Source organism: Gymnoscopelus braueri (genome assembly GCF_963280865.1).
Source record: "Gymnoscopelus braueri genome assembly, chromosome: 6".
NCBI classification, from domain to species: Eukaryota; Metazoa; Chordata; class Actinopteri; order Myctophiformes; family Myctophidae; genus Gymnoscopelus; species Gymnoscopelus braueri.
The window spans coordinates 48,148,025-48,174,047 of NC_137607.1; the positions used below are offsets into that span (position 1 = coordinate 48,148,025).

General features: G+C 42.0%; 2 protein-coding genes across 3 annotated transcripts in view; both read left to right on the forward strand.

Moving 5' to 3' along the window:
• On the forward strand, nucleotides 1-13,935 carry LOC308087122 (glutathione hydrolase-like YwrD proenzyme). Of its 2 annotated transcripts, XM_080430826.1 has the most exons (12): nucleotides 1-422; nucleotides 1,510-1,663; nucleotides 3,638-3,791; nucleotides 4,738-4,944; nucleotides 7,896-8,048; nucleotides 8,150-8,237; nucleotides 8,782-8,953; nucleotides 9,871-10,027; nucleotides 10,283-10,465; nucleotides 10,974-11,058; nucleotides 11,259-11,354; nucleotides 12,414-13,935. In XM_080430826.1, the coding sequence occupies exons 1-12, from the start codon at nucleotides 317-319 to the stop codon at nucleotides 12,557-12,559; spliced, it is 1,701 nt and encodes a 566-aa protein (XP_080286952.1). In that variant the 5' UTR covers nucleotides 1-316; the 3' UTR covers nucleotides 12,560-13,935. The 2 variants fall into 2 exon arrangements, 1 of the variants encoding a protein (XP_080286952.1); XR_013933281.1 differs by lacking the exon at nucleotides 12,414-13,935 and having other exon boundaries at nucleotides 10,283-10,473.
• Nucleotides 13,936-17,655: 3,720 nt separating this feature from the next.
• Nucleotides 17,656-26,023, forward strand: part of tm4sf18 (transmembrane 4 L six family member 18) — a 12,044-nt gene continuing 3,676 nt past the window's right edge. The window contains exons 1-2 of the mRNA XM_080430624.1: nucleotides 17,656-17,888; nucleotides 25,528-25,596. Coding sequence (XP_080286750.1) covers nucleotides 17,709-17,888; nucleotides 25,528-25,596 — 249 coding nt within the window. The 5' untranslated portion in view covers nucleotides 17,656-17,708. The remainder of the gene's footprint in view (nucleotides 17,889-25,527; nucleotides 25,597-26,023) is intronic.

Consider the following 26,023-nt stretch of genomic DNA (forward strand, 5'->3'; position numbering starts at 1 on the left):
TCTATGGTTGTTGCATGTTTATTCCAGTCGTGCAGTGTCGTTTGACCAGGGTCACGGTGAAAGAAAGAAACATGTTAACATCAACAACAACGCTACCCATACACGATGTGTTAATAACAGAGAAGCGATCACAGGCGCAGCAGTTGAGGAATGTAGTTAGTAACTCTGTTAGGCTTCTGCGGGGTTGACTTGCCACTTATAGATGGACTTTGGACACGTTAGAACGGAGTTTAATTAATGTTAGACAGGGAGTCATAACGGTTTATGCTCGGGGTTTAGGGCTAGCTAGTATCATTCATCTGGGCTGGGGACAATAATGGATGCATATGCAGAGTTGATGTTCTCCTCTCGTCGTTCACCTGTTATATGTTTACATGGCTGTGCGGCGTCCAGTCAGTCTCTGGCTACCAGCATCGGACTGGGTGAGAGAGACAGAGAGAGAGACACCTACGTTTATATATTATATAGTTACTATCTAGTCTATTTCTGACACGGATAGGATAGGTGGGCACTAGGGACATCTGGGCATCGATGTAAAATTGGCTATTTTGTCCAAAATGTAAAATATATATATATATATTTAATTAAGTCGCTTAAGTAAACTAAAGCATTCATGATGTGAACATGCATGGTACATCATTATCAGACTTAATGTTATCCTTCAACTTCTTGTTGATGCCCCAAAATGACGACAGGTTTTATTGCAATTTGTAGCAATTGTAGAAACATTAGACCTTAATTGTCGAATGTTTGTGCATGTTCTAATCATGTATACTATACTTTACTTTAGACCATTTTTTTTTTTTTTTTTTTTTTTTTACATTTTGGACAAAACAGCCAATTTGACATCAACGTGCCCAGATGTCCCTACTAGTGCCCACCTATCTTGTTACCTCTGACACAATGTGACAGCAAATGCTCAATTTTTATGGTTGTGTAAACAAGTTTTCCAAGTCGCAACACAGGTCGCTTTACACATTTCTTTCTTTATTCCCTTTTCATTGTTCATACATGATTCTGTTTTGACTGTTCCCTTCCACTTTTGCTTTGACAATGTAAAGTATCTTTTGTTTTCTCACACTGTGCGTGCGTGCGAGAGAGACAGACAGTGAAGTTAATGTTGTATAGGGCCTTGTTGTCTGTCTTTACTATTAATTGTGAAGGATTCTGGAGGGGGACGTATGTAATGTGGGTAATGAATGGCTGCTTGAGTCTGACTTAAATCAGCCATCACCCACCCTGCTGCAGAATACGAGTTGTATCATGTACAGTGTATGTATGGGATAGTTGAATTTGTAACAAGGCTATGTACTAACACTGGCTGTATCTCTGTGGAAAGTTCATGTGTGTCCTAGTAATGATTAACAGTGACTGATATTGAATGATTAACAGTGACTGATATTGACTGATTAATATTCATGTTGTGTGTGTGTGTGTGTGTGTGTGTGTGTGTGTGTGTGTGTGTGTGTGTGTGTGTGTGTGTGTGTGTGTGTGTGTGTGTGGCCCCAGACGTCTTAAAGCGTGGTGGGAATGCAGCAGACGCAGCGATTGCCATAGCAGCAGCATTGTCTGTAACTGAGCCATTCAGCACTGGTCCAGGTGGAGATGCCTTCTGCCTGTTTTACAATGGAAACACCGGAGAGATTGCTGGAATTAATGGCAGGTAGAGAGACTCTCTCTTTGTCTGTTTGTTCCTATCATATTTAGTCTATTTTCCAACAATGGGTTTGTCTGGTACATTGTATGAAACTATTTGTGTGCGTGCGTGCGTGCCAGTGTCTTTAATTCCATCTGACTGCACCCCACTTGCTTTTTGTCCAAACCCTCACCCCTCACACCAAATGACTGTACACTCAATGACATTTTAGACTTTGTCATGAGAAATGAGTATCAACTTGTGTAAGGCAGTAGAGGGTTTTCCAACAAACTGAACTAAGACAGCCTTAAAGGGTTATTTCACTTAAAAAAAAACTTTGGGTAATTTTATCGTCTACTCAGGCTTTTGTGAGCCCCCCAGACCGTTTTTAAGTTGCTTGATATTTTAGTATTTAGATATTTGATCATCATTTTATCAGACACGCCCCCTTCCTATACAAACCCATTATAACCTCAAACTCAATTTCTAACCTGTTAGATTCATCAAAAACACCCGTCCTTGGTTCTGCTGACTCACCCTGCCCTCCTAATACGTGAGGGGGCCGTGTTTTTTCGATCACTTTTTTCATTCAGCGAGACCATGTTAGTTACACACTACCTGCTGGTCAAAATATCAACAGACGAAGCAAACTGGAGCCCAGTCTGTATTATTTTTCTTTTCTTTTCTTTTCTTTTCTTTTTTTCTTTGATTGACTTCTCCATCTTGCCACTCTGCACATGCAAATATGAAATGACGAGACAGAAGGCATTCACATTTCATTGCGTTATTATTGGTGATATTTAGGTTTGAAGTAAGCAGATTTGATCACTCTAAGGTTGCATTATAATGAACTTGACCTGGGGCCTGTTTCACGAAATCAGCCATGAATCGGTTTCACGAAAGCTGAGTTATCTCGGCAGATTAACTTAGCCATGCAGTAAACCTGGATATGTTTATCCATGACTCGGTTTCACAAAAGAAAATTGAAGCAATTCTACCTTAGTTACCATGGCAATTTAGCTGTGAAGTTAGCCTGGTCCGGACCAGGCTAACAGCCAAGCTTTATTAATCCAGTGCCTTGTTCTTCAAGTTGTGAAATAGCTGTTAGTCCAATGACTCCAATCGTAAACCAATGAGTTTTTCCACACTTATTCAATTCTTATGCAAAAATCGAAGATCTACAAGCCCGATTTTTTTTTTAGCAATCTTATGGCGGTCCACGGGGATCCCCAGCCCCCCGTGGCCCCCGGACCCCTGTGTACCCCCGGACCCCCGGCCCCCTGTGTACCCCCGACTGCCCGTGTACCCCGGACCCCCATTGACCCCCGGACCCCTGTTGACCCCCGTGGACCGGGGACCCCCGGCCGCCAAAAGGCAAGCTTTTCACTTGTAGATCTTTGATTTTAGAAATTAGAAATTAGAAAATTTTGGACAACTTGTGCATTTAATTTGTCGGCAATACTTTGCCACGCTTTCTCCCTGGATCTATATTTATTGCGGCCGTGTTTCCGTTCTTGCTTATTATACATTTGTATGATTCCATGAGCTGCTGCAGTGCTGCTGTTCAGCCACAGAGAAGGACGGCGCTCTGGTTTTGATTGGCGCTCCATGATTGGTCAAGTTCAAGGATTCTGCTATCGACTTTCATGGTCTTTTATAGGCCTACGTGAACGCACATTCAGCCTGGTTTAACGATCCTGGCTCGACAAAGCCGCTCCTTCTCAGCCCGACTTGGCGTTCGTGGAACTGAATAAACCAGGCTGAACAGCGCAGGCTTGTCAAACCTGGATTTGCCTTTTAAACCAGGATAATTTAATTCCGCTTTCGTGAAACAGGGCCCTGCATATCTATGGATTGAACCGACACTGTGATGCGAGAACAACAGATCTGTATTCCCTAAGAGTGGAAGGGCGAGGGGAATGAAATTGCTTGAGTGGGATTAAGCCGATCTCTCTCTCTCTGACTTCCATTCTCACCTCCACCCTGCCCCATCTTTCTCAGTGGGCGTTCCCCTAGAGCCCAGACGCTGGACTTCCTGGAGGGGCGTGGTTACAGTGCTGAGGCCCCTCCCCCATCATTCGATGCCTTAAACATCACAGTACCAGGAGCACCTGCTTGCTGGTGTGATACTGTACGACTGTTTGGCAGTCAGAAGGTATTGCAAGGTGTTTTTGTTGATTAGTGTACCTCTTTGTATGCTTGTGCCCTTGTGTATATGTACTTGCACTATACAGAAGGTCTGTATTTTATGCAACATTCAGCCACATGCACACAAACACAGTAACAGTAACATCAACATCAACATCAGCATTTAGTATTCTATGCTCCACAATCCACATCATCCTACTATGTTCACAGATGTCTGATCCAGGTAAAATTTCAGCCTAGGCTTGTTTTTAAACGGTAATAATGTTGATGTTGAAAAGACCAAGCCTATAAATACCGGAGTAGCTCATTGGATTTGTCACCCCTTTTCTCTTAAATTGCAGTAAAAGAAATTAAGCATCGCAATAGTTCAGGCAGGCACGGAAGTTGTTGTCCATATACCTTTCTACCACTGACGATCATGACTTAAGCTGAACAACTCCTATATGCGGCCCATTTAAACAGACTGGTGCTCACTCTTACAGCTTCCTCTTACACTCACACATTGTTTTGCCTGCTATTTATCACCACTCCCAGTTCATCAGCGTTCAACCTCCTCCTGTATTAGCAGTTGGGATTTAAATAATGTGACTCAGTATGATCATTATTTTCATATGTCTATGATCATTAAGTTCTGTCCTATGGTGCTTTCGTGCACTCAGAATCAAGTCTGTGTCATGTTTACACTGATTTGTTCTGGCATCACAGGAGCAGAGCCACACTGACAAATACAAATAAAATTTGTAACATTTAATGTACACAGTATATCTCAACGACAGTGTCCTGACTGATCTTAGTTTGTTCACCTAAGAGTGTTAAGGAGCAAGGAAAAGTCTCGCCTCATCTTGGTGTCTTAATATCCACGTTTACTGTCAAACTGACACACTTCCCGGGCGCTCAGTCAGGCTTCCTATGAGGTCATGTGTGATGTGTGTTTCCTCTTCCTGTTTCCCCAGCTCTCCCTGCAGGATGTGTTGAGTGGGGCGGTGGAACTGGCAGAGGTGGGGTTTCCCGTCCACGAGGTAGCGGCTCATCACTGGGCTCTGGGCGTTGCTGCCCTGCGGCGTGCTGGGAAGGAACTGGGAGAAGACCTGCTGATTAATGGCCAGGCGCCAAGTCATGGACAAGTATTCAGAAACCCTGCCCTGGCGCACACCCTGAAGGTAATCCTTGAAAGTCTTAAAAACAAAACATTTCATGACTCCAATGGAACGGTCAATATTATGTATTTAATTTAAAGGACCAATACTGGGACCAGAATTCAAGTCACATGTCAGCTCGCTGACTTGTTGACTTCTTAGAAACGTAACTGCTAGGAAGAGGCAAGGCAGGTTTATTTCAACAAGGCGACTTCCAGGGGGAAATTGCATAATGATTAAATATGGGAGAAAATGAACAGCTCATAATAATAAATGAAAAGATAAGTGAGGGAATGGTCGGATGAGAGAGAACATAAAAATGAGAAGCACAGAGGGAGATGTGGGTGGGACCATTGGAGACTAGGGGTGGGACGATATATCGATATATCGATATATCGCGATACTTTCTCCCGCGATAAATAATCGATATACTGCCGAAAAATATCGATATTTTTTTTGTGATACGTTTTTTTTCCTACTCTGTATTTGTGTAATGATGATTTTGAACTGTTTGGTGCTATTTTATGTGTTTATGAATTGAATACAAGGACTATCGTGATATATCGTTGGTGAATTTTCATGCAATATATCGTGATATTGCAATATATCGATATTTTCAGATATCGTGATATATCGTTGGTGAAATTTCTTGCAATATATATCGAATATCGTGATATCGCAATATATCGAACATCGTCGAATATCGTGATATATATTGTTATCGTGGGCCTAATATCGTGATATATATCGTATCGTGAGGTACCCATATCGTCCCCCTATTGGAGACTGAAGTGAGGAGAAGGAAGGGGAGGAACAAAAAACGGAAAAGAGAAAAGTGAGTAAAGGAGAAACAGTGTGGGAATAGAGGTAAAGCTGCAGTAGAAGAAAAATGGTTTAAATCTAAGACTAAGAAAAGCAGGAAAGATGAGCTCAATGCTATGACTGTTGAGAATTCCTTGAAACAGTGTTTAGACCAGCCTTAAAGGGATAGTTCACCCCCAAAATGACTTTCTTTCTATAGATTAGTCACCCCATGGTAGACTGAAAGTCAAAGAACAAGCCCAATCGATGGTCTTGAAGGGCGGATCCAAACCCAGCCGCAGGGATTCCTGCGGCGCTTCCTATTGCTTCACCAATCTATGTCCCTCCCCCCCCCCCCCCCGGCCTGTGCACGGAGCAGGCTGACGTCACCAAATTTAGAGCGACGCCCCTCTGCACTCTGATTGGTTAGGAGATAACAAGGTCCTAACCTTTTTTTCTTTTGAAACAAAAAAAAAGGCATGGGTTTCCGAGGCTACCCCATGGAGACTTGAATTCATGGATATTTTTTTGTTTTTGTCGCATTCCTAAACCAATAATTTGATGACCGGCAGTGGTTCCGGTAGGAGACACAAAGAGTCTCCTTTGTGTCTCCTACCGGAACCGCTGCCTACCGGTCCGCTGGTCATCAAATTATTGGCTTAGAACTGCGACAAAAAAAAGAAATAATCCATGAATTCAAGTCTCTGGGTTGACTAATCGATTAAAAAAATATATTTTTTGGGGTGAATTATCACAGGGAGACACTAGAATGCAGGCATGGCTTAATGCACGGCTTTAGGGGCTGCAGACCAGGTCACCAAGCTCGGGGGGAACCAAACCCAGGGCCACAATACGGGTCTGGGGGCTGCTGAAATAGTGCTAAATAGGTGCAGAAATGCGTCGGCAGCACCCGTCACAACTTTGTCCGTAGCCCTGACAACCGTAAAGGGTTAATCCGGCCCTGCGTTAGTGTGACACTCCTCTCTCTGTCCAGTGTAGTCACTGTACTGTATGTTTGAATGTCGTCATAGTGATATTTAGAGCTATGCTCATTCTCTGCTTTCCTGTCCGAGAGGCTTCAATGGAACGTTTGTGTGTGTGTGTCTATGACCACTGTGTTTGTGTGTGCACGCATGCGGGCAGACGCGTAAGATCATTATTTCTGTCACTACCAGGTTATGTAGGTGAATGTGTACTCAACATTGATCTGCCAAGTATTGATTGAGGCGCACCTTTACTTGACTGGCACTAACAAGCTTAGGCATTAGTCTATCCATGCAACCCCCTCCTCCTCCACCAACACACACACACACACACACACACACACACACACACACACACACACACACACACACACACACACACACACACACACACACACACACACACACACACACACACACACACACACACACACACACACACACACACACACACACACACACGCTTTCTAGAAACAATGAAACAATAGTGGTGACCTTAGGCTTATATTGATGGATGGTTTCCATGGCACCATAAGGCCATTCCTCGGCCATGACTCTACAGTCTCCCACCTACACACCCTCTTTGTCACGTGAATGTGTTCCTTGGACTGATGTACACCACATTTCTGTGCCATCGTAGCATTCCATTACACTTTGACCTGCTATCAAATCATTAAAATATCATCTTCCACATTGCCCTGCTTCTGTCGTCATATATAATAGCGGAGCAAACAAATGCTTAAATTCTCCTTTTCAACAACATTTGGTCACAAATTTGATAATATACCTTTAATAATATCTTCACCTGTAGAACCAGCAGACAAAATAAATGGGTAGAAAACCAAACCACTAACCAGCCAACAAGAAATGCATATTATCAACTGCTGTGTCCCCAGGAGCTGGGACAGCATGGTAAACCAGGCTGGTTCTACCTTAATACTGTGGATTTATCCATTAGTTGTTCATTTACTTTTAACCCCCCTTTCTCCCAATTTAGTCATTCTGCCAATTACCCAATTTCCCTTGTACTGTAGTCCGTTGTCGCTGCTGACCCCTACTGGTTGGTTCGTTAGGGAGAGTGTAGACGAGGACGTCTCTTCCGAAACCGATACACGTGAAGTTGCCATAATAATAGTAATACAGCTTTGTACTACTATTAATTAATTAGTTGACGAATGGATGTGTCGACAGGAGCTGGGTGAGCGTGGTAAGACAGCTTTCTACCAGGGCAGAGTGGCCCAGGCCATTGTTGATGTCATCGGCCAGAATGGAGGAGTCATGACGCTGGACGACCTCAGAGGTCATGACAGTGAAATGATGACACCCATCAGCGTAGAGTATAAGGTATGGTGCTTAACACACAGCCACATTCCAATGCTCTTAACTTCCAGAAGTTGGAGCTAAAGGCAAGAATACGAATGTGACTCATTGTCTCGTGGATTCAGGGCGTACGTCTGTGGGAGCCACCTCCTAACAGTCAGGGAATGGCTGCCCTCTTGATGCTTAACATCCTGGAGAATTTCCCACTTAAAGGTAATGACAACATAAAAAAATATCTCAAAGAAAAATATCAAGGGTCGTCAAGAGAATGTGACAAAATATTGAAATATTTGTGTGTGTGTGTGTGTGTGTGTGTGTGTGTGTGTGTGTGTGTGTGTGTGTGTGTGTGTGTGTGTGTGTGTGTGTGTGTGTGTGTGTGTGTTGAAGGTGAAAATTGACATTGGTCAATGTCATTACCATAGGCTACCAAAGCAGAAACATCTGCAGAAAGTTAAATGCCATAGTATTTTTCTCACAGGGTGGAAAACTAGATAATTTGTGCCTTTTCAAATAAGTAACGCGAAATGAAATGTATCCAAGACATCATATAATCGACTTATCAACTGCTTCACTTTTGAGAGAATAAGTGAAGATGTTCCTGCCATCCAACATGGTTTTGATCTAGTCATATGTAGTTAGAATTAGACCTTTCTTGAAACATAGACAATGACAAATAGTGAGAAATTGACAAAATATTAATAATATATAATTAACAAAAATAATGTGTGTGTGCATGTGTGTCTGTGTGCACACAAAGCTCTAGGCCACAACAGCTCTGATTACATCCATGTCCTGGTTGAAGCTATCCGTCTGGGAACCACAGACACACGGCATAACCTTAGCGACCCAGATCATGTGACCATCCCTCTGGAAAATCTATTGGATAAGGACTACAGCTGCCAACGAGCCAAGGGAATCAACATGGATAGGTGTGTGTGTGTGTGTGTGTGTGTGTGTGTGTGTGTGTGTGTGTGTGTGTGTGTGTGTGTGTGTGTGTGTGTGTGTGTGTGTGTGTGTGTGTGTGTGTGTGTGTGTGTGTGTGTGTGAGAGAGAGGGTTGACAGAATGTCTCTGCTTGCTCAAGAAGATAGGATTATTGACGCTTTTCTACCCTCTTACCTTCCATATCCGGCCTTTGATGCCTTGTCCCACCCAACCTGTCTGCCTGCTGTGTCCTTGTCCCACTATGTGTGTGTCTGTAATGTGCATGTGGCTGTACTTGTGTGTATGTGTTTGTTTTGGCAACAATGAGTTTATTCAGGGGCTATTACCGTAGACTTTGAACTTGTGCTGTTCGGGTGAAAAACAAACACACACAGACATAAAACTATAAAACACTGTTGCTCTCATATGCAAGCCGACTCATGCACACACATACATTTGTACTCTCAGTTCTGTTCTTGTTAAAGTATAATCACCTTAGACGGATTTCTGGGATTTCTGTAACCTATATTGCAATGCATACACATGGAAAACAACAACACCTAATCCCAGTCCAATCCTTCTCCTAAACTCAACCCATCCCTACCTTAATGTTGCTTTTACAGTGGCTTCAAACTGGTTCTTTGATATCTGTACCATATTTATAACAAGTTTTGTAATTGGCAAGTGGAGTTCGTTTGTGTGCGGGCTTTACATTTATTTTTAAAGTAGAGATAAAGCTGTCACTCATATGATCAAAATTGATAGGTCATGTGTACATGATACAAAACCGATACTGTTACACACATTTGTTTGATTAAACAAAGGCCAAGGTAAAACATTCAAATCATTCTGTAAACTTGGTGAGAATTGAGGTCAATAATGTGTGGATACAGTAGTCTCTGTCTGTCTTTCTATTTTGACAGGGCCATGGAGGGGGTGGAGCCTGGTTTGGTGACAGGAAGTGACACAGTGTATTTCTGTGTGATCGACAGCCAAGGAAATGCATGTTCATTCGTTAACAGTATCTACATGAGCTTTGGAACCGGTCTGGTCCCATACAACTGTGGGTTCTCACTACAGGTCTGAGAGAGAACGTTTTTGTGTGAGTGTGTGTGTGTGTGTGTGTGTATGCACGTGTGTACTATACATTAATTCATTCTCCAGTAGCATTATTTGGGCTAACGAGGGAGAACGATAATACTGCTGCTAGAGAAATCAAATGACATAATTAAATAATTAAAACAAAGACTTTACAATATCTCTCACCACTGACTGTATCATTACTGTCTCTCATCTTTATCTCTCTGACTGCCTTTCTCTCCTTCTCTCTTGCAGAATCGCGGTAACAACTTCAATTTGCGTCGTAACCACAGCAACTGTATTGCTGGCGGGAAGCGTCCATACCATACCATTATGGCCGCCCTCCTTACCGACTCCGTCCCCAAATCACAAAAACCCCGCCTCCTCGCTGCGCTGGGGGTTATGGGAGGTTTCATGCAGCCACAGGGACATGTGCAGGTAGTAGGGTACACACACACACACACACACACACACACACACACACACACACACACACACACACACACACACACACACACACACACACACACACACACACACACACACACACACATATGTCCATAATATAATATGCTATTCAAGCACAATAAGGGGGGTGGGGCAGTTAGGGGTTAAGTGTGTTGCGATTGGCCCCTCAAGCTTCACTGCGCAGTCTAAGCAGTCTCACGTCTGTGTTTGGACGACAGAGACCATCTCTGTGACAGATTTTAATGTGGAGTTGACGGGGTGGCCATCGGCTGCTTGGCGCCGCCACTCACTCGCCTTGCGGCTCGCTCGGGGGCGCCTCGTGCGCGATCCTCAACCCCTGAATAAAATAACCCGGTGGAGAATCTTGCTCTGTGATTTGCTGCTGAACATTGTTTATTTTATTTTACTTTATTACACGTAATGGGTTGGGATTTATCTTTTGATTGAAGGTTTTAATAGCTGTTTTTTATATATACAGGTGTTGCTTAACATGCTGGAGTTTGGGATGAACCCTCAAGAAGCTCTTGATGCACCAAGAGTCTATGTACACTTTGACCCCTCAGGTATACACACACACACACACACACACACACACACACACACACACACACACACACACACACACACACACACACACACACACACACACACACACACACACTTTGAATGTTGTCCTGCTGTGATGCAGACAGTCACAACTTTTGTATTAGAGACACAATTTGGTTATTAGAGTCTGACTGATTGTCCACTACTGCTTGCGTAGCTGATCAGGTGTTGGTCAATCTGGAGGATGGTGTGGACCAAAAGGTTGCTGAGGAGCTGAGGAGGCGGGGACACCGTGTCAATTGGCCAGTCTCAGGTAATTGATTGATTGAAATTAATTGATTGATTGATTGATTGAAATTTTTATTAGGCAAAAGAATGTAAAACAACATTTATAATACTTTTGTCTAAAAGGTCCGACCAAAAAAGTCCTTGCGGACTTGTTTCCGTTGGGGTCCTTGAATTAATTTCATAGACATATATAGTAGCAACCAAACAGTTCAAAAATCAACATAAAAATACAGAGAAAAAATACCACTATGTACAAAAAAAAAGCAAATAAAAATAAAAAATATATACAAAAAAAAGGGGAGGGGGGTCGTCTGTCTACCGGGAAACTGGTACTACCTCCTCTTATGGCCTCCAGAAAGATGAGTTTTTAGGGCTGTTTTAAATGAGCCCAGCGAACTGCATTTTTTGAGGGATGGGGTTAGACTATTCCATACCTTCCATACCTTCCATAATTTATTATTACTGGTACTAGAAGCCATTATTTTTTAACTATTTTATGATCTACGAAAGTGGTATTTTAGTTTTTAGTATTGAAATTTTGCCTGATCGTTGATAACTGGAAGATATTTTAATAAATGGAATATTCTATTATTTGAAATAATTAATGTCAAATTTAAAATCAGAATTTTCCAGTTTCTGATGATGAACATGAAAGCTGTGGGTGATTATGGCCTGGTTTGACACAAAGTCACCCATTTATCCATCTATCCAGAAATGAAAGGAGCCAACTTAACACATGACATGATCATGGCAGATATACGTCAGTGGCATGGTCGGTGCAAGCTGCATCATCAAAATTCTTCCCCCATTTCCCCCCCTTTTCCCCAGGGGGACATTTTTTAAATACCATGACAGCTAACCACTTTTTCTTTGTGATTTTGGGGGCAGATACTGCATACATTATGTCAAGTGAAGCACAGCAAATAGGGATAAAACAAAACAAAGCATATAAACATTGATTTTGGTGTCATAACACCCAGTGTGCAAGTCAAACGTATTTGTCAAGATGACAGAAAAGTGTGATGTCATCCGTAGACCCTCACTCATTTATTCATTATTCTTTCATTCATTCATATACTCCCAGGACATGAAAGGTATCGGTTTGGGCGGGGTCAGATCATCACTGTGGGGGATTGGTGGAACCCATCTGTCCGTCAAGCCGATCATCCAACCAGAGTGCTGTGGGCAGGGTCAGATCCCAGAGCAGACGGGTGTGCAATGGGGCACTAGACCAGCTGGGCTCCTTGGAGGAGTGTCAAGGGGTCCCCAGCTAAATGATTGATCGTTAGGAACCAAATAGACCCTTACAGGTCTGTACCTCTGAGCGTGTACAAATTGAACCAAATGGACCCATAATCTGGACACCATTCTGGGGTCCTTGAAATTAAAAGGTTTGAGAACCATTGGCTTATCATCTGTGACTACTAGCTATGAAACTGTGTCTCAGTGAAGACTCTGAAGAGTTCTCCTGGGAATTCCTGTTTTGCTGGAAAACATGTCTAGGGTTTTCCCATATTGTGCCAACCTGTGTTCTGTGAAGTTGTTTATAACCATGAGCCACCCATCCATGTGCTTCTGATCCTTCATCCTCTAAACTTAAGCTTCAAGTCCAAAGTCACTTCATTAAGTACTGCAAACTGTTTAGCATTCCAACGCTGCCTTACACGTTTAGATCACATCTTCGGTCATATAGTGCAGTGGTTCCCAAACGTTTTAGCTCGAGACCCAAAAGAGAAATGTGATGTCTCCCCGGGACCCAAACTAGTGAAAATATCTGATCTACAGGCTCACAACACGTCACAATGCGACATGCTGTGAGCTTGTAGATCTGCTATTTTCACTACCTCTTACTTTTTTTAATCCATTTAGTTTTATTTTTGTTTTTAAATCTTTTGAAATAATCTTTAAAATTTAATCGTGACCCACTGTTTGGGAAACGCTGATATAGTATGATAATGACATAAATTGTAATAATTATAATGGTACAAATAGTTAAAGTAGGGGATATTCTATAGCTTACTGTTAAGCTAAATGTCAAAGGTAAAAATTGACATAACTATAAGGTGCTAGAGTGAAAAGTACTGTAATTTAGGGGTGCAGTGGAGTAGAGAAATATGTAGCAACTGTTTACACTTGGTCTGTTGTTTGTCAGAAATACACAACTCCTGCTGCCAGTGTTTTGTATGCCTCCTTCAATTATCTCAGGTTAGACGACAGGTTGATTGCATATTATTTTATGAAGAAAAATGAATGCAGTAGAATTGAATTAAAATTGATTTTTGGAGAAATCCAGCAGTGTTAGATTCACATTCTTTCTTAAGATTGATTGTTATTTTCATTGCCAACTTCAAAGAATACCATAGATAATTATTTTTGTGTATATTATTAAACAAAATTAATTCTACCAAATATTGTCCATTGTCCAACTCATGGTAGATTCTTATTATTCTCAAACATCATTGAATGATGGTTGTCTGTCACTGTGGTTTTCTATAATTCTATAATTTTTATTTTCATGAATCTTTTTTTTAATTGATGTTGAAATACAGAAAACAGCTTTTGAGATGGACGACAGGTGTGATGAGATGAGATACTTTATTAATTACCCTGAAGGGAAATTGAGGTGTCACAGCAGCATAATGTGATAAAATAAATGTATACGAGACAATACAAAAACACATCAGACACACATTTGGTTGTCACTGTAAAGGAAATTATTAGACTATTATAACATTATTGTTGTCTTATAGTTAAATTTGCTCTTAATTAGCCCACCAGGCTAAGTAAAGGGTACCTAAAGGGCAAGATTATGCAACAAACTTAAATAATAAAAACAAAACATGTTTGCCGGCGTCTGATGGCAAATCTCGCGAACGTCCTATGTTTACTCCCGCGAGAGTGTGTTGCTGGGAAAGAGAAAGGTTGATAATAAAGTAGATTTTCTCCTGATTTGTCTCTTTGAAAAAAGCCGTTTTAGTATGAAAAACTTGTGAATCTTGTGTGGCTTGTGACGGGATCGGGTCCAATATTTAGTTCAGTGACCATTAGGCTAAAGAATGGTTCAGAAGTTGTGTTCACGTTCACTCTTCCATTGGAATGAATAGACTACAACCTGCTTCCGGTCTCAAAAAGGTGGTCACCTACTCCACGCAGATACGTATGGGAAGTAAACCGGAGATGGTGAGTCTTGCCATTCTTGTCTTGGTATATCAGGCTGATGTCAACTTAAGCAGCAGGAAGTAGGTCATTGAGGGACTTCCTGCTTTCTGTCTGAGTCATCAACCTGAGAGCCCCATAGTAAATAAACTAGATAGCTCATTGTCCGCTGCTGTTCATTGGACCGATGCATCATCGCAGCCACCATATTGTGGAAGGCGAGCCGTGTCTCCTAATGTATGCCCCACCATGTATGTCTATTGAAGCAGGAGGTCCCTCTCTCCATAATTAAAATAATCATTACTCGCTGGATTTTCAACACATGTTCAAGCAGTTTGGTTTAACCCTCATGTGTGAGAGAGAGTGTGTGTGAGAGAGAGAGAGAGAGAGAGAGAGAGAGAGAGAGAGAGAGAGAGAGAGAGAACCATGTTGGTTAGAGTATGGGTATGCCATCATGCACCTTTGTTATTCATATTGTGCTCTGTGGACATTCTGTGTATGGATGTATGGGTGTGTGATATTATGGCGGGTGTTGTATGTGTATCCCTTTGCACCTATGCATGTGTGACACTGGGCGGTGTGTGTTATCGGCAAATGTATTTTTAGTAGCAGGGACACGCCTTGCTGTCCCTGACCACATCATGCTGCCTGAGCTGAAAACAAAAAGAAATGGAAGAGCACAGAATAGAGGAGAGGCAACGGATAGATATGAAGATGGAATGGAAATAAATGTGAAAACCAGTATAGATCGCTCAAACATGGTGTCAGGTAGCAGAGGTGGGTTATGAAGAAGACAGGGAAAAAAAGGCCAAAATTACTGTGCATAAATGTTATTTTACCAAAAGATTCCAGGGTCCCTGTATTGTAAGGCCGATTGTATGCAAGTGAACATTGTAGGCTAGTCATGTTATAGTAGTAATGTTACTCATCCATCGATTTCCATTCATTTGAAGTCCATTCAGTAGCCCGTAAAATAGACTGTTTTTAGGTTCCCAGACATGTATTTTGTTGGTTTGTATGTCTGCTGTTGCAGAGCAGCAGCAGTGGCAAATTGTTGAAGTAGAAACAGCAAGATGAAGTGCATGTTGTTTGCTGTTGATCTCCTTACTTGCCCCGATCCTTCCAGTGCCATGTGCTATGTGTTCTGTCCACCCAAACACTCACATACTCTGTCTTTTATAAGCTACGTTAATTGGGTCTACTGCTTGTTAAATGAGCTCCTTAATGGAATTTCTTAGTGTGCCTCGTAGCTGTCAACTCCAGATTACAGTCCAGTTGATCTGGATCTGCTGCATTCCAGCTGGATTATAAAACTCATTACAATTATGAAACCCCTCACATACACACACACACACACACACACACACACGCACACACACGCACGCACACACGCACACACTCACTCACTCACTCACTCACTCACTCACTCACTCACTCACTCACTCACTATAAATATAGCTCAGCCTCTGACACATCATGCAGGGTCCAAATAAAGAGGTCATACATCCAGTAGAAGTTGTTATGACCTGTTGACCTAGATCAGGGGTGGGCAACTTTGATGATGGAGAGGGCCACTATATTTCCACACTCACTCCAGAGGGCCACATTACATACTGTCTCTCTGTATTTCCTTTTTTTTTGCCATTCTATGTCACACAAAAGTAGCAAAATGGAATTGGAATCCTGAAAAGTAACATTTTTATTTAATTTCAAATGCATTTAGTTATACTTATATTAATTGTAAGAACTTAAATACAGAAACATTGGACATAAAAAAGACAATAGAATTTTAATACTAGTCATTAAGTTACTAATATAGACTGAAGCAATTAAAGCAGGTCATGTTTGCATGTTGGGAATTGGAACAGCTGAAATCAATAATATATCAGTATTCCGATATTAACCTGTGGGCCGCATTAAGTGAAGGTGGGGGCCGCATGTGGCGCCCGGGCCGCCAGTTGCCCATGTAGGACCTAGATAGAGTTGCTGAGTTATCATGTTGATCGAGAGAGTCAGCGAGAAGGGACATAGAGTCACAGTACTGACACATAGCCCTGAACAAGGACCAAACTGCCAGGTCAACTGTCTTCATTCTGCTCACAACAGAGCACACATTTGGTGTTTTTTTGTCTTTCTTTTTTTAAATGTTGAAATCTCTTGCACATCTCCTGCACTATGTACTGTATACATTTATTTGGCCACCCTTCTGCTGCATGCACATACAGTACTTTATTTTCTGTATTTCCCGGTTGCTAGTTTCTTCTGCCATTATATCATGCATTTGTTTTTCTGGATACTTTTCCCCTGACTGCAACATAATGCATAGTTATATATCATACCTCAGTAAATTGTATACCGGTACGTTCATACTGTTTTTTCTTTTTTTTATTTTTTTATTTTTTTTGCACACAAATAAGGTTATTTTAGAAATGGTCTACAATTACAGACTGTACACACTTGATACACTTTTTCACTTTAATGAATTACTATTGTTGCTAAGTTTTCTTAATTGTATTATAAGATTTCACTGCACTACGGCCATTGTGTTTACATATTCTGTGTGTGTGTGTGTGTGTGTGTGTGTGTGTGTGTGTGTGTGTGTGTGTGTGTGTGTGTGTGTGTGTGTGTGTGTGTGTGTGTGTGTGTGTGTGTGTGTGTGTGTGTGTGTGTGTGTGTGTGTGTGTGTGTGTGTGCGTGCGTGCGTGCGTGCGTGCGTGCGTGCGTGCGTGCGTGCGTGCGGGGGGGGGGGGGCTAGGCAAAATGATTTCCATTTAGAAGTGGAATTGAGATGCTGTGAAGTTAGCATTAATGAGACACAGTATTTCTGAGGGAGCTTAGTTCTTTTGTCCAGAATGTTGGACACACACACACACACACACACTGTGGTCTCTGTTCTTGTGGGATTTGTCATATTTCTCTGGCTCAGCTCTCCACAGGAGTTGTTCAGACCCCTTCCTGTGTGTGTGTGTACGTGTCCACATGGGCCTAAGTGTATGCTCTCCTGAGGTGCCTTGCGTCATGGCAGAAGTCCTTCTGTAAGGGTGGAGAGTCTGTTTATACGTACGTACACGCATGCACACACACATTCAACAGGCCCCCATCAGTATTTGTTCATTTCCTCTCCAGCTGGCCTGACCCACCCCTCCTTCTCTTTCTGGCTCTCTCTCGTCTGTCCATTCCCTTGCTTTCCTCTGGTCCCTGCGGTTGTGTTTTTGGGTGTGCTATGTGCTGTTCAGTGGGATTCGCGAGGTCTCTGGGGCTGGCCCTGCTGCCCCTAGCCTTATGCTCTATCATAGCCAACCTGCTGCTGCTGTTTCCTATGGGAGAGATCACCTACATCCAGGAGGGCCAGTTGGCCAAATTCATCTATTACTTTGGTGGACTAGGAGGTGGAGGACTGCTGGTGAGTAGAAAGTACTCCAGTCTTTTAACCACTTAAACCGTCTATTCTTAGTCAAAACTGACCTGAGTTACAACTGTACTTAGACCACTTTTTTCCATCTACGGTACACCATATCTCTTCGCCAAAAAACACCCGATCTACAAGCTCACAGTGCGTCGCATTGTGACGCGTTGTGAGCTTGTAGATCTGCTATTTCTGGCAAATGTTACCCCCAGAATATGGATGCTGGGCTTCAAGTGGTTAATCTTCTCTCTATATTTAGAGCTAATTATAGAAGTTTCAGTTGAAAGGGGAAGGTTCTGGTAAACCAGCCAGGACTGTTTTTAGGGGTGCTCCACTTATTTTTGACAATATGGCAAGTTTGTGTTTGCTGCTTATTTTTCTTCTGACCGATGTGTTTTCAACAGTTTGGCATGTCCAAATATATGGTTTTCTGTCTGGGTTTTGTAACTTAATAGCATCTTGTGTTTCAGTTGTGGTAGGCTGTCCTCCATCCTCCTACCATCAATAGTATCATACTTATAATCTCCTTGTGTCTGTAATGTCATGGCTAATTTCATAATATACATGCATAAACATTTCCCATCAGTGCAATTTTGTTTTGAGACACTTTCATTGTCCTTAATGAGTCAGCAGGGACTCAGGAAGTGTTGTATGTATGCTGTTCAGTGTTCAGGTATGCTGAAATAATCATGTTTTAATGTATTTTAATGCAACTGTTATCCGGTGGCCTTTAGGGGCTGTGCCCCAAAAGGTCTGATTCTAGAATTGTCCCTCTGGTGAACGAAGATGATTCTTCTCTTTACTGCACGTTTCCACAATTTTCACTAGTTTTGAAGTGGCTAGTTCTTGTGCTGTCACGAGGGACTTCAATTCAATATGTTCCATTCAGCTGAAATCTCCTTTGAGTTTAGGTTACTTATTTTTGGTGTCTCCTTGTTGAGAATTTTGGTTACTTTGGCATATGTTTATCTACATGGACAGCAAAATGTTATATTTGTATTATACTGTATATCTAGTTATGCATCTTTGAAATATTTGCATGAAATAGAGGCAGGCATGAGCAGGGACCAGAATCCCTAACATAATAGTTTCAGACAGTAGTGACGTGTTGTGTTTTATTTAGCTTTATTTACGAAAGGGATTAGTGTGACTTTGGAATACAAATTTTGTAAAACAGAATTTCGTGGAACTGCATTTTGACCGAAATACTGTATGACACAAGTGCTAATAGAATAATTTTAACCACATGAACCCTAGTGTGCTTATTCTGGGGCAAACATTCGGCAAAAATAGCAGATCTACAAGCTTGAGATGTATTTCTGTGAAGACATTTGGTGTAGAGGGGAAAAAGGGAGCTATCCTATACAGTAGACCCCTGGGGGACTCCGGTCAATGAAGTATTCTGTAAGGTTCAAGTGGTAAGTTGAGACAGGCAGCAGGGGTCAATTAGTGCACAGTGGGCAGCTTGTACTAGAGTAGACTGATGAGTGTACTAGAGCAGGGGTTTTCAACTGATTGTGAACCAGGGACCACCACCCTAGCTAAGAATCAACCTGGGGACCACTGTTGTGTTGGGTGGGGATATGGGCTATATCAAGCCCTTATTGGTCATTATTTAACTGAAATATGCTAGTGGTCCAGAGCTCAAAAAAGGTAGAGAACCATTGATCTATTCTTATCTCACGGTTACCCTAATTCCGTTCTCTTACTTTATCCAATATTCCATATTAAACTCTTGTTAACTGATACACTGATTGTATGAGCGCCGAGCACACACGAGCAAACACAAGTTGTGCGATATATATTTCCTAATGATGACTCAACCAGGCAATCTGGTACACTACTCCTTCTTGAGATTCAAACTCCCTTTTTCGGTGGAATTCCTTCACTTCAAGTAAATTACAACATTGATGTGTCATCATAGGTCACCAGGTCATTTAGTTTCTCAACATGTGGAAAGATTTGTAATAAAAATAAAAGACAGTCTTCTCTTTCCTACAGTATGTTTCTAAATGCATGATCAGGGACCACATGCAATTCCCAGTGTACTAGACTATAATGAATGTGAATGAACTATAATGAACACTCAAGATTTGAGTGTTAATTTACAAAAAAAAGAATAATAAAAGAATAAAGTCAGTTTTGTGCATTTATGATTAGTTGTGGCTTTGTGCCATAGACCATGTGTATCAAAAAATGTCACTTTATTTCACGTTTGTGGATTGAATATATTGATTGCATCTTTTGGGGGAGTTGTTTGTCTCTGTTGTTCATTGTGAACAAAGGAGTGTTGTGTCAATTCATGGTTAAATCCATGTGCCCTATATACTGTATGATAGTTGTACCCACTACCCATTGACTGAGCAGAAAGGAGCCGTTCTGCTTGGTTTACTTATAGAACAGAGGAGATATTGTATTTTCCTGGACCAGATTAGACTTGTTGAACAGTAGCGAGAGCTGCGTTTGTATGTACTAAGTGTCACACTATAAAATGTTTCATTTGATTAGTTCATTAATTTGTTCATGAAAAAGATCCAAGACAAAAGGAAGGGTTGCATAGTTTGTACAACTGCAGACACATAAACACTGTATAATAAAAGGCAATATTTATATTTGTTCCTTGAAAGCATAACCTACATAAAGACATCTTTGAGCACAATTTGTATTACAAATAATGTTTATTACATAATGGAACTGACCCCTGTCTTGGGCCAGTTAGGGTGATCGCCCACTTAACCTGATATCACCCTAAATATGACTTTGACACATGCATTTGCCATGAAACTTGCTGAGAGCATTCATGCTCCCTGGAGAATGTAGCCTAACATTTTGAGTGACCCCCATGACCTTTCCTCTTATTGCACACAATATATCTCATAATCTGATAGGCAGATTGTAGGATTAACGATACTGACCCATGGCCTTTACTCTAGCACTCCCTATGCACCAACATTTTCACTTGTTTTTGTTTTGTTTAAGTACATTTACATAGGGCCTTTCTCTAAAGCATTGGTTCTCAAAGTGGGGTCCGGGGACCCCCAGGGCAGGGGTCCTGGGGGGGGATTATAGCGTCAAAAGTTGTCTGGCTAGTGGCTACGCGAGACTACATCACAGGTGACGTAGTCTTGGGTTGCTCAGGTGTAAAAATGTGGGCGAAATTGTTTGTTGTAAAAGCTCCCATCATTTGCAGTTTTCATGAAAGAGGAAAATAATAGAGATAAAAAGAAAACAAGGAAAACAGGTCAGAGGTATTAACACATTGGGTGCCAGCATTTTTTCATAACAACTTACGTTGGGTGCCAGCATTCTCCCCATTGACTGCGCTTTGCTGTTTAAAGCTCTAGACTCCACGAGGAGCAAATCCATGTAAAAAAAACATCCATTCATGTTGCACGATGACCCTGGCTACAGCCTGGAACGATAACATTTCACTCGCGAGTTACAATGGGGGGGGATCGCGCATCGCGCATGACCGGTTTTCCCCACCGGAAACAGATTCGGAGATATAGGTGTTTTAAAGAAGGAAATAGACAGGAAGTGGATGGGAGCCATGTTTTTGTTTCCGGTGATCTATCTGGCCTATCCTTCTCAAGATCACAATGGGTACTCCCAGAGCTGCTCTAGCCCCGCCCGTGTGGAGAAAAACGAAAAAAACAAAAAGACATATTTCACGGTCTGGACCGTGTTCGGCACCGGACCGCTACTCTGCGCAAACACGGTTCAGACCGTGTTTGGCACCCGATGTGTTAAATGTCCCTAATATGAATGGAGTAAATATATACTGTAAGGTGCATCAATTGCCGCTCTGCTGATTGTTAATACAACTCCTGTAGATTATGTACACAGTAGCTCTGGTTAAAATTGCTTTGATTGAATTGAATTGATTCCTTTAATTATTTTTAAAGGTCACTACTTGGGCCTTTCTGATTTCCATGAGGATACATTAATTCAGCTCCCATTGTTCCAGTTTGTTCACTTAGTTTTGGAGCTATACATTCGGTTACTAAACTAGCCTATACCGTCCAGACTAGAAACATGGTTGTGTCCAGGCCTGGAATTTTGTCATTCTAGGGTCAAGGCCACTTGGCCTTTGGTGCTGTCCATTTTTTTAGGGCACAAAGGCCAAATGCCAGGTCAGGAAGGCCATCAAATAAAACAAGATTTTAGTCCATAATTAATTGGCTTTAAGGGTTAAGGAGGATTTAAAATTGAATGTAGACTATCTGCAGTGAACTAAATAAATGATGGTATCCATGCTCAGCCCTGGACCAATCAAAGTTACTGGATTGGTTTAGAGATGGGGACTCAGGGAGTTAAGAATTCAGAATCTCAACAAAAGACACTGGTGTCTATATGACAAGAAAGAGACACTGGTGTCTACATGACAAGAGAGAGACACTGGTGTCTACATATTGACAAGAAAGAGACAGAGGAGAAAGTGGTACAGTCAGCTGGGGCATTAAGGCCACAGTGGCCTCAGGACATGCACATTTTTCTTGGCCTCCCTGAAATTCCTGCCTTGGTTGTGTCTGTAGATTTACTTCAGTCGAAGTGTAAACAGAAGATTCATCAGGCTACAGAACATGCTAAATACTTTAGATTGGAAAGGTTATAAATGTCATCAGGGTTATTCTGGGGATCTGTGCGCACCATGCTGTGTCTTTGTGACCTTTGCCTCCTCTCATCTGGCTGTTTTTCTTCTCTTTTTGTCAGTTCTGTCTTTCTGGAAATGGCAGAACACTCACAGTCAAAGAGCAAAGTTGGACCCTCTGGGGTGAATCTATCTATAGTTATCTGTCATCCTCTCTCTCTCACATCCTCTTTCTTTCCTTCTCACTCTCCCAGCCTTCCTCTGTCTCTCTTTACCCCGTGCTCTCTCAGTCCCTCTTCACACTGACTCACTCCCTCTCTGTCTTCCTGTACGTTAAGGATATAGTTCTTTAGGGGGGGCATCCAGGATGTTTATGTGGTGATGTTTTGATCTGTGTGTGCGTGTCGTGTGTGTGTGTGTGTGTGTGTGTGTGTGTGTGTGTGTGTGTGTGTGTGTGTGTGTGTGTGTGTGTGTGTGTGTGTGTGTGTGTGTGTGTGTGTGTGTGTGTGTGTGTGTGTGTGTGTGTGTGTGTGTGTGTGTGTGTGTGTGTGTGTGTGTGTGTGTGTGTGTGTGTGAATCCGTGCATGTACTTCTGTGTGTCAAACCTTGAGAACTTCCCTCCCTCTGTGAGGATGTGATTTAGAGTCCCTGACCTCTGTGATGGAGAAACAGAGAGGAGAGAGGAGGAGACAGGAAAGAGGAGACGAGGAAGGAGAGAAAGAGAGAGGGGGGGAGATGTGAGGAGGAGAAGGACAGGAAATGCCCTCATACAATGGGATGTAGAATTGTCATAGTTTTCCCTCTTTCTCTCTCTCTTTGTTTCTGGGTTGTTGTTGTTCAGTATTGTGAAAACTGGTTAGTAAAGATATTAGGCACGGTTTTACAGATTACATTCTGTGCAGTTGCTTGCACACTTTTTCATATTCATATTTAGCTTTAAAAAATATATACATAATAAAAAGCCAAATATATATCCAAAGTGTGTTGTCTAACCTCTATGTGTCGTCATGGCATCAGGCGCAAACAAATCAGTCACCTCCATAAATGGGCACAAAAGGGGCCATTTGATTGATTGATTGAATACTTTATTAACAGTTTGCAAATAGTACAGCATGGTACGATTATACATTGGTGCTAAAAGGATAACACAAAAAGGCCTAAGGGTTTGTTTCCATTGTGGTTCTGTGTATTCAATTCATCGAGACATTTAAAGACATACAATAATATACAATAATATACAAGACATTATCAACACTAGTAGCAATAAAAACGTTTATGTTGGGGGGTGGGGGGGTAATTTCTGGTGTTAAGCTTAGACTTTATACAGGGACCGACAGGTGCTCTTTTATGGTCTTGAAGGAGGGTAAGGAGTCACACTTTTTGATGTGTGTTGGTAGGGCATTCCACATTTTGGTGGCATAGCAGTAGAACGAAATGTTGTTCGTGTCAAATCTGGGTTGAACGAGATCAGTGGAGCTCCTGGTGTTGTGCCTGTGTGTGTCTTTGCCGGACCCAGGGGGTCTGGCTTACATGAGGCTTTGTACCTGTTTTCTCCATACATGGGCATGGTCACTTTGTCCTTAGGCCCCAGCCATAGAAGTCTGTCCCCCTTTCGTCCATACATGGGCATGTTTTGTACCTGTTTTCTCCATACATGGGCAAAAAACAGGTTTTGGTCACTTTGTCCTTAGGCCCTTAGGCCCCAGCCATAAAAGTCTGTCCCCCTTTCGTCCATACATGGGCATAGACACAGGCTGACACGTCATGTGAAGTCTGGGTCTGGCAGAACCAGGTCTCCTGGTCTTGTTTACATTATTGAAGTAGTCTGACAGGTACATGGGTGTCTCTGTAGTCTTGCGTATCTTGAAGACCAGGCCCATTGCAAGTTGCTGTACTCTGTCCTCTACCCTGAGCCATCCCACCCTAGCATAATGGGCAGGCCTAGCATAATACTGATGACATCAGGGCCTAAAATAGTACATAATATATATTCCAGACCAGGGCTACTCAACTTAAGATGGCTCAGGGGCCACTCAGCAAAATACCAAAAGTCCAAGGGGCCGCCATAAAAATTACGATCCTATTTTGGATTTTTCGATTTTGTAACACACAAGAAAATGTACATTTTGACATCATATTCTTTTCACTGTACCAGTTTATTTTGTGTTGTGTGTATGTCCAGTGGCAGACACCTATCCTGGGCGCGCGCCGCCGGAAAAATTTGGGGGTCAAACCCCCCCAAAAACCCGAAATGCATAGAAAACTATGCATTATACCTGTAACAATTGACGCACCTGTCTGTTTGTTTTTGAAAAATGTTTTAGCAACCCATATATTTGAACGGAAATGTATATTGTTATCCTGTGCTTAAAAAAAAAAAAAAAAAAAAAAGTTTTTTTTTTTTTTTTTTTTTTTGGACCATGAGGGGGCCGCCAAGACGCTGCGATCGGGCCGCATGCGGCCCGCGGGCCGCGGGTTGAGTAGCGCTGTTCCAGACTGTTGAGGAAGGTCAGAGTACAAGAATTTCACGGTTCAACCTTGAAATTCTTCATCAATAAAACCTTTAATTATGAATTATGTCAGTAGGAAAGCAGAAGAGTAAGTAGAACTGATCAGACGGCATGTATTAATGCAGAAGCAGAGTCCATAACTAATTTGTTGTAATCCCACACACATGGAGAAAATATTGTGGATATATAGCCTAATATCGTCTCTGTCGGGTGGATATGTCCAAAACTGTTAGGATTTTTTCAGGAATCAAATACGTGTACAAAAGTAGCAAAAGTAGCAGATCTACAAGCTCAAAATGCGTCGCTTGTGAATCTGCCCGACAGCAACGATACGCAATATTGTATTTGTATGTATTGTATGTGCAACTTGCAATGTAGCAAGACAGTGGGTCAAATCCGAGTACAGAGTCAAATTAGAACTCAGGATTTTACAGTGCAATGGAGCAACTCTACTGAGCAGACGTGCAGGATATTTCTTTTTTTAAAAGGCATTGTCTGAATCCTTTTTTTAAGTGTTATTTTCTTCTCATTCCAGATGCTGGTTCCAGCTGTGGTCTTCACCACCCTGGGGAAATGTAACTGCTGCTACAATGAGGGCTTAATGGTGAGGAACTAACCCTTCCACCATTATTATTAAAAGTCCTACGAACAAGTGGTTCTCAACAGATTTCCATGTCAAAGACCCCCAATTTAATATGCATTTGTCCGCGGACCCCTATCTGAGAAAACGTTTGTGCCAACCCCCATTCAAGATTTGTGTTTGAAAATGTTTTTCCAATAGCTGATGTATATAGGGTTAAAGTGGTTAACCTGTTTTTGATGCTATATGAACTGATTTGGCTGAGGACCGCCTGGACCCCTGGGGGGTCCCCAGGCCCAGACCAGACTTTGAGAACCACTGCTACAAATTGTACTGAAGGGAAGCGAAGGCCTGTCACAACCCTATTCTGTCTCAGGACTGTTCGGTCAAGAGTCACTCTGAAAATATAATTTATCACTACCACTGTCATGGTCATGGTAGAGCAGCAGAG